The following is a 9,904-nucleotide window of genomic DNA, read 5'->3' as shown; positions in this document are numbered from 1 at the left end:
ATATTTGATGTTTCACCTTAGCATGCTCTAAATTATTACAGTTATAAGAATATACTAGGTTATGTTTTAGTGTTTTTTATTCTATTTCAATGGTATATTTTCCTTTGGTCTAAATTTTAAAATTTTATAATTTCTTAACGTATGGTTGACAAGATATTCTTTAATAGCTCTTAAAGATATTTTTTTCTCACCTATTCTTGACTCTTTAAGGAGCTCTGGTGGCTCTGTGGGACAAGTGTTGGGCTCCTAACTGCAAGGTCCACATTTCCAACCTACCAGCCTTTCCACAGAAGAAAGATGAGGCTGTCTGCGCCTGTACCAATTTAGTCTCAGAAACCCTAAGAGCTTTTCCTGCTCTGCCCTCCAGGGTTGCTGTATGTCTGAATTGACTTGATGGCTGAGGGATTTTTTTTAGTTTTGTCTTGAATATTTATTCCCACCATTTTAAACATGTGTTTACTTATTTTAGAGGTCTTCTCATCCATGTCACTTTAAAATTGCTAGGATTGCATTGTACTGTTCTTATTTACGGTAATGTCTAATTAAACACAAATTTACATGCATGTTTGTTACAAAAGATGAAACAAAGCAAAACAAGTCACAATTTGTCAGCTCTGATTTCAAATTGCAATTAACTTTAAGGTATAAACCATCAAAAGACAATGGGTATGTTTTTGCATGTATTCTGAAAGAAAACAACATAAAAGGAAAAACACTTCCATTCCAAAACCTCACTTGCCTTATTTAGTACTTTATTTTATTATGTTTTTAGTAATTTTATCAGGGACTCTTTTTTTATAAACATTTTATTAGGGGCTCATACAACTCTTATCACAATCCATACATATACATACATCAATTGTATAAAGCACATCCGTACATTCTTTGCCCTAATCATTTTCAAAGCATTTGCTCTCCACTTAAGCCCTTTGCATCAGGTCCTCTTTTTCTCCCCCTCCCTCCCTGCTCCCCCCTCCCTCATGAGCCCTTGATAATTTATAGATTATTATTTTGTCATATCTTGCCCTATCCGGAGTCTCCCTTCTCCCCCTTCTCTGTTGTCCGTCCCCCAGGGAGGAGGTCACATGTAGATTCTTGTAATCAGTTCTCCACTTCCAAACCACTCACCCTCCACTCTTATCCTGGACTCTTACAGATGTCCTAGCCACCCATAAATCAGTGATATCAAGCGAGCTTGCACAGCTGTTGCCATCATCATTTTCAAAACATTTTCTTTCTTCTTGAGCCCTTGATATCAGCTCCCCTTGACTCCCTCCCTAAAGTAGTTGCCTGCTTCTTCATGCATTTGGTGGCCATTTAAGGAGCACTGGTGGAACAGTGGCTTAAGTAGAAAGTCAGCTGTTTGAATCCCCTGGCTGCTTAGGGAGAAATATGAGGCAGTCTGCTTCTGTAATAATTCACAACTTTGGGACTCCTGTGACATAGTTCTACTCTGACCCATGTGGTTGCTTTGAGTTGGAACTGACTTGATGCCAGGAGGTTTGTTGTGTCTTTAAAAGAAACAAAACAGCTTTATTGATAATAATTCATGTATTAATTCAACAGTTCGATCATATTAAAAAAGCTGTACAGTTGGTATCACAATAAATTTTAGAATGTATTCCTCTTTCTTGTGCTTACTGTTAGTTCCCCATTAGTGGGTGGGCTGTTTTTTGTTGGGTGAACATATCATGTTCTTTTTGGTGAAATGTCCATTCAAATATTTGCTCAGGTTATTGTTGGGATGTTAGCTTTTTAATTGTTATGTCAAAGTAATATATAGGTAAATAAACACATATGGTATTAGACTCCAATTAGGATCTCTGCTTCCAGATGAAAAAAATTGTTTTAAGAAACAAATGGTTTTTAAAAAGGCAAAAGGTTTTACAAAACTTTATCCTACCTTTCTAAGTCAGTAGAGTAAAACTTATTTCTTAAAAAAATAAAACAGAAGTACTTTGTTATACATAGTACATTATACTTCAGCAAAGTTCATTGAAAATGCAATTGGAGTGGCTTTGTCCCGGCCCACGGGGACTACATGCATCAAAACAAGACATCGTGTTGTCTTGTACCATCTTCGTACAGGTGAGGAGCTTGGTTCATTGTGCGGTCCTTCCAGCCTAGGGGCCTCTTCCGCCAGCTCTGTATCCTAGGGTACTCTGTGGGAGCTAGAGGATTTTTTACTGGCTAATTTCAGAAGTAGATTTTTAGACCTATTTTCCTTTACGGGCTAGTTTGTAAATAATTGCCCAATGAAACTAATGAAACCTAACATTGTATTCCTTTTCAGAGTTTGAGCTGTATTTCTATTTTATTAAAACAACATTGAAATAAGGTTGTAGTTTCTTCACTTTTCAGGCAATGGAGATTTAATTGGTTTCACCAAAGTGCCACATATGGGCAATGGTAAAGCTGATTCAAACAGGTCAGACTGCACATACCATGTTTTATTGTACAGATTTTGGGTAGAGGGTAAGGCTTAAAATTGACAGTAAGTGGCTGTCTATCTAGAATTATTGCGCGGTGCTATGAAAATGTTTGTATTTTATTTTAAGTACATTGGAAACTAATCTGCTCTTCACCCTCCCTTTAAGATGGCAGATCCTGCGTTTACTCTGGCGGTCCTCATACTTCTGGTACTCGTTAGCTCTGTGGCTAATTATCCCAGTGGAAAAGTGACTAAGTCATGCCAGGGGATGGTTCCGGAACATGGCCACAGCCCACAATCGAAGGCTGTTCACCACATTTCAGTGAATCAAAAAACGTTCACACCGGGCGAACAGATCAAAGGTACTCTGCTGGAATTTACTGTTGACATTTTGAGTTTCTCTCTTTCAGCATTCATTGACTACTACTATTATACACAGATGATTTCATGTTTATTTGTTTTTGTATTCATTTTTGTATTTAATTACTACAAATTGCAATAATACTTAAATAGTAGAACTATTTCCTATTCAGAACATTTCAAAAATGTTTTTATCATTACTTTATATATGCTCACCAATTGCACTATTAAAAGAGGAAAATAAGGTTAAAATATAATAAACTCTTTTCTTTTAAAAAATATCATTTTACTGGGGGTTCATACAACTCTTATCACAATCCATACATACATCCATTCTTTGTCAAGAACTCTTCTTGTCTTTCTTGCTAGAGTGTAACCTCTGTTTCCCTGAGCCCTTTCGTAAATTAGCTTATTTTTAAGTTTCACCAATATAGAGTTCACATATCATATTGTTCAATCACGTTCATAAGAGCTGCACAACCAAAAAACAAAAACAAAACAAAACAAAACAAAACAAAAAAGAGCTGCACAACCATCACCACAATCAGTTCCAGGCCATTTCTTCTAATGTGTACTTGTTGTTAGCTCCCCATTTTCCACCAGCCTCTCCTGCCATGTCTCTTTAAATCTATTAATCCAGTTGTTGTCTCTATATGTTAACTTATCCTGGGTTTCATATGCAGAAAAACATACAAAATAAAAACAAGATACAAACAAACATCCTAACAACAATGACAGAAACTAAACAGAGAAAAAACTCTATCAAAAACAAAGCAAAACAAAAAAATCCCAAAATAAAACAAAGCAGAAAATTCTAAAAACGGAAACAATCATACATTAGATCGATAGGGAGATCATGACAAAGTGTCACATTTTCACCTACCTACAACTGCGGTAATCTACCCTACAATGCACTCTGACGGATGACAGTGCCCTTCCCATCTCTGGTCCACAGACAGTGGGGTTCACTAGTGGCTTAATCGGCATGGAGGGCTCTGTGAATGGGTTTTGGGCCTTCATTGTCTCTGTAGCCTGCAAACTAGGTGCTCAGAGTTTAAGTCTAATACTTCTTCCGGGATTGGGGTTTGTTATTTCCAGCTCTTGGATCATATGGGCTGGTGTGCTTCGTCTGTGTGGACTTAGCTGACGTTTCACTTACTTAGATGGTGACTTGTTTTAAGACAAGCCTTTAAGGCCCCTTTTGACATTCTTTCTGATACCCAAGTGTCACCTCCTTCCATCACTACACTTTGCTATATCACCCATAGCGTCAGTGATCTCTTCATGGGGGACGTTGTCTAGGGCCATGCCATAAGAAGTCATTGTTCATGGATGAGGGCTATGATTAAGTGTGAGCTCAAAATCCATTCGCTTTAAGACATCACTATTATTTTGTTGAAGAATATTATAAATTACCCTCAGGGGACACACAGTAGTTTTATTGATATTACCCTTAATTTAGCCAATGGTATAGAATTTAAAACAGTGTCAAGAAACCGTAAGTGTACATGTGTAAACAAAAACTCAAACTCTGCCGCTGATTCCATTCTGACTCATAGTGACCCTACAGGACAGGGTAGAACTGCCCCTGGGGTTTCAGAGACTGGAACCAAAGTACATGGATTGTAGATTTGTACAGATCAACAATTTAGGGGACTGGACATTATTTGTACAAACAATGCGAGTTGGAGATAGGCCAAAACTTTCAAAACTTTATGCTGATTCATAAAGGCAAACTGGACTAAACATGCCATAAAAAGCAAAGAAAATATGAAAATGGCACCCGTATGGTAGTCTTGAGTTACCTCTTATTGGGCACTCACCCTCAGGGTGAGAATTTTGGATCACAGTTCAATGACTTCCACCTTGGAATGGTCATCTGCTTCTTCTCACACCTAGGCATTTCAGCTGTAGGTCCAGGTCAGTATCCCTGATTCTTAAAAAAATATTCCCGAGAGTTTTTATTTAAAAAATGTTTTATTGGCATATACTTCACAATTAAATCATTCAATCATATTAAGAAGATTTGTGCAATCATCACCACAATCAATCTCAGGATATTTTCTTCTTCTCAGTGTTGTTAGCAACCCATCCTCCCCTGCCATACTCCAGCTAGTTATCATCTCTATAGATCTCCCTACCTTGGATTTCATATACAGAGAATCACAGTAAACCAAATACAATCACACAAAATCATGCAAAGCAAGCAAACAAAACCCCCCCAGCAACAATGACTAGACAAAACATAGAAGCATATCAATCAAAGACAAAGTAGAAAATATTAAACACGGGAGTGTTTAATAAATGGGAGTTCAAATGATAGGGCATTACATTTTAACCTAACTGTGTCTGCCCTAACTGACTTTACAATGCTCTCTGTATGACGGCAAGGTTGTTCACTTCTCTTGACTATGGTCAGAGACTCCATCATGTGGGGACGCTGCTGATGGATTTTAGGCTTCCACTGTCATCACAGCTGTTGGCAAACCCGACAGTCACAATTTAAGCTCTATTACTAGTCCCTCCTTAGGATTTGGGTTTTATTATTTGCAGTCCTTGGATCACACAGGCTGGTGTGCTTCTTCCATGTGGACTTAGTTGAAGCCCCCCTGATTCTTAAAGCACAATGTAGGCTGGCTTGTTAACCTCTATCTCTAATGGTCTTATAATCAATTTTATTTCCTGCAACTCTAAGAATGCAAACTATTAATAGGTACCTTTCTTATAAAAAGAGTGTTTGGAAAAATGGATTTGGAACATTTTGTGTGTTATGTCTTCCTCTTAGCGTTTTACACCACACTGGAGGATATCAAAGCGTTGCAAGAGGGCATTTCTACCCTGTCTTCTAGGGTCAGTGTGAGTCAGCATTGACTAGATGGCAGTGAGTTCAATAGGATGATTTTTACTCTTCTCCTCTGAAGTTGTTTGTATATGTAACCTGATTCTACTTGTGATAGAGAAATAGGTAGATAGATGCTTTCCCTGTAACTATAGAAAGTTGTTAAGAAGGACAGTATTTTTCTATATTGCTTTGCTCTGCCTATTGTTTTCCAGGAAACTTACTTGCAATCCTTCCCTTTTAATTGAAGCAGCCACTTTTTAATCAAAGAGTTTTAGAGCAGGGAGTGATCTTAGTCCCAGTCTTATTTCGGGATGAAGAAAATGAGGCCCAGAAAGGCTAAGAGACAGCACATTTTATATGTGCGGAGTTTGGGTAGAATACAGTTAGTCTTTACCTGCATACTTTCTGCATGTTTTCTAAAAGTTAGAGCTGTTGCAAGTGTCACATCCATCTTCGATGGCAGGACTAGTCCCCTAGGTCATGCTGTAGCTCTGTGTAAACGGCCAGGCGTCTCCAGACAGGTTAGTGTTTTCCTCACTGGCACAGCTAGAGTCTTCAGTTAGAAAGTGGCAGGTACAGGTGTAATTATGCCACTTACCTGTATTCCCTTGTTCTTTAGGTTATTTAGGAAATACCCCTCCCCCACAAAGAACAAAACAAAGCAAACACTGCTGTCAGTGAGTCAATTCCAACTCATAGTGGGCCTGTAGCGCGGAGAAGGGCTGCTGTTTAGGGTTTTGAGGTTGTAAATCTTTAGGGGAACAGAAAGCCTCATCTCTCCCGGAGTGGCTGATGGAATTGAACTGCTGACCTTGTGTTAACAATCCCATGCTTAATCCACTCTATGCAGCAGCAATTGCATAGACTTATAATTGAGAAAGAAGTATGTTATAATGAAGTGTTCGAGTCAGACCTTGGTTCAGATCCTGGCTCTACCATACACCAAAGCTGAGGTTTGCTTTTCTTATTCGAAAAATTGCCGAGTCAACCTGAGAATGCACTGTGATGAATGGAGGACCTGCCCCAGTGGCTTGGATTGGGTGGCATGAAATAAGTGGTGGTTGGAATTAGAAACAAAAGGAGTCTTGGTGTCACAGCGGTTAGGTGCTCAGGGCTAACTAAAAGCTGCTAACCACAGGGGGCTCCGAGGGAGCAAAGCCCTTTCAGTCTCATCCCATAAAGAGTACCGCCTAGGAAACCCCGCCAGGGAGGCCTACGCTCTCCTTATGGGCGCACTATGAGATGGGATCAACTCAATGACACGAACCAAGATTACAAAGTGGCATTATACTTTCAATACTCACTGGCCATACTTGACTTGTATTGATTGTTTTAAAATGGCATTCAGCCTGTCCTACACGATTAGCAGGCTTCATCTGAGAGTGATGTACTTAATACCTAATAACTAATGATCTTTAAAAGCATCCACCTGTAAATCTATAGAAACAGTAAGTAGGTTAACGGTTCCTTGAAGGTATGGCAGGAGGGATTGGGGCAGGGGAATGGAGCTAATAAGGATGAGTACAAGCACGAAGAAAGTGTTCTGAAACTGATTGTGGTGATGTTTGCACAACTCATCTCGATGTGGTTGAACTATTGAATGGCCTGGTATGTGAATTATATACTAATAAAACTATTGGAAAAAGGAAAAGTGTAACCTGAAACATTAGTGCTGGTAAGAAATACACTAATACAATTTATATATACTACATACAGTTTGAGGAGCCCTGGGGACCTAGGGTTTATGTGCTGGCTGCTAGCTACAGGTCAGCTCTGTAGGCAAAAGACAGGCTTCCTACTCCCGTAAAGAGTTACAGTCTTGGAAACACACAGGGAATTTACATATACTTTGTGGATTCCTAGAGCACAGTGATTAAAGTGCTAACTACTACCCAAAAGGTTGGCAGTTCAAAGCCACCATCCTTTCTGCAGGAGAAAGATGTGTCAGCCTGCTCCTGCAGAGACTGAGTCTGGAAGATTCTTTGGGGGCAGTTCTATTCTGTCCTATAGGTTGGCCTATAGGTTGGAGTTGACTTGATGGCAGTGGATATTTAGATGTATGGTTTGCTACATTTTGGAGAATTAGATTTCAGTAAACTTTCCTTACCTACAGAGCCCTGATGGTGTGGCGGGCTAACCTGGACTGGGTTGCTAACCACGAGAAAGAGGAGGCTTTCTACTCCTGTCCAGAGTCACCGTCTTGGAAAACCACAGGAGCAGTTCCACCCTGCCTGAGAGGTCACGGTTGTTGGAATAGACCTGATGGCAGTGTGCTTGAGTTTGGTTTGGCTTGCTAATAAAATCCTACTCAGTATCAATTGAAAGAATGCTATGGATGCATTAATAAATAAACAACATTGAAAAGCATCTCCATAGAAAATACAAGGGAAGGCTCTCTGTTCCTCCTTGCACGACAGGCAGCTGCCTCTTCCCGTTATGTGGAGGCCCCGCTGCATCCCAGAGAAATGATTGTGAAGGTGGGAGAAAACGGATTTGGCTCCATGGGTGCCTGGTCACCAGGCAATGGGTAAAGTAGACACTGGCGCCATCAATGACCCCTTCATTGACCCGAACTACATGGTTTGCATGTTCCTTTATGATTCAACCCATGGAAAGTTCAATGGCACCATCAAGCCCGAGAACAGGAAACGTCATCAATGGGAAGGCCCTCTCCATCTTCTAGGAGCGAGATCTCGCCCACATCAAGTGGGGTGAGGCTGGTGCTGAGTATGTTGTGGAGTCTGCTGGTGTCTTCACAAACCTAGAGAAGGCTGGGGTTCACTTGAAGGAGGGTGCCAAAGGGGTGATCATCTCTGCCCCATCTGTCGATGCCCCCATGTTTGTGATGGGCGTGAACCATGTGAAGTATGACAACTCCCTCAAGGTTGTCAGCAACGCCTCCTGCACCACCAACTGCTTGCACCCCTGGCCAAGGTCATCCATTACAATTTTGGCATTGTGGAAGGACTCATGACCACAGTCCATGCCACCACTGCCACCCAGCAGACCGGGGATGGCCCTTCTGGGAAACTCTGGCGTGATGGCCGTGGGGCTGCCCAGAACATTATCTCTGCATCTACTGGAGCTGCCAGGGTTATGGGCAAGGTTATCCCGGAGCTGAATAGGAAACTCACTGATGTGACCTTCCATGTCCTGACCCTCAGTGTGTCTGTTGTGGATCTCACCTGCCGTCTGGAGAAAGCTGCCAAGTACGATGACATCAAGAAGGTGGTGAAACAGGCGTCAGGCGGTCCCCTAAGGGACATCCTGGGCTACACTGAGGACCAGGTTGTCTCCTGTGGCTTCAACAGTGACCCCCACTCTTCTACCTTGGATGCTGGGGCTGGCATTGTCCTCCACGACCACTTTGTCAAGCTCAGTTCCTGGGATGACAATGAATTTGGCTACAGCATCAGGGTGGTGGAGCTCATGGTCCATATGGCCTCCAAGGAGTAAGAGCCCTCCTGGACCACCAGCCCCAGCAAAAGCACTGGAGGAAGAGATGCCCGCAGCTGCTGGGGAGCCTTTGCCTCAACTTGATCCCCAACACACTGAGAATATATCATCATCTCGAGTTTCCATCCAGATCTCCTGAAGAAGGGGAGGGGATTAGAGAGCCCAACCTTATCAAGTACCATCAATAAAGTACACTGTACCCAGATCAAACAAATAAACACAAACCAGAAGAAAGAAAATACAAGTGAAAAGCAAATGAGTATTATTTTAATTAGGGTCCTAAATTTCTCCTAGGAGCTATATAACTAAGTTTAAGAATGTCCTGTTTGTGCACAGGGATTTTTGGATCACTTTGTCCTCAGATTATGAAACTATAACTTCTTAATTTGACATAGTTGTGACTAACTACACATGTGTGCTCTAAACAGTTTCCCTTTGGGGATGCTGCTAACCTCTTCTTCCCACCTTTCTGTCTGTTCCTCAGTGACTTTGTCAGGGCCAACATTTAAAGGCTTTCTCCTAGAAGCTCGCGATGCTGAGGATTTGAGTGGCCCTTTGATTGGCTCCTTCACATTGATTGACCACGAAATGTCGCAGATTCTCAACTGTGAAGATGTAGAGGTTTGCCTTTAGTTTGAAATAGATTTTTGTTAATTTCCTTGGGACTTTTCGCTACAGGGTGGTGGCTGCAAGATGAACAATGGTATTAGCTACGTATTGCTTGTGTCTATATGGTCACAATGATCCAACTTTCCCTAATTTTAATACGTTTGAAATGTTTTTAAACAACGGTATCTTAAACAAGATTGGGCAAG

The 9,904-nt window shown here is 41.0% G+C and overlaps 1 protein-coding gene across 1 annotated transcript in view; it reads left to right on the top strand.

Annotated features, from left to right (window-relative positions):
- The first annotated feature begins 2,597 nt into the window (after window positions 1-2,597).
- FRRS1 (ferric chelate reductase 1) overlaps window positions 2,598-9,904 on the top strand; it is a 46,742-nt gene continuing 39,435 nt past the window's right edge. Inside the window, exons 1-2 of the mRNA XM_075540270.1 lie at window positions 2,598-2,793; window positions 9,574-9,710. Coding sequence (XP_075396385.1) covers window positions 2,598-2,793; window positions 9,574-9,710 — 333 coding nt within the window. The remainder of the gene's footprint in view (window positions 2,794-9,573; window positions 9,711-9,904) is intronic.

Source organism: Tenrec ecaudatus, chromosome 1 (assembly GCF_050624435.1).
Source record: "Tenrec ecaudatus isolate mTenEca1 chromosome 1, mTenEca1.hap1, whole genome shotgun sequence".
NCBI classification, from domain to species: Eukaryota; Metazoa; Chordata; class Mammalia; order Afrosoricida; family Tenrecidae; genus Tenrec; species Tenrec ecaudatus.
This window is presented reverse-complemented; position numbering and strand designations above follow the sequence as displayed.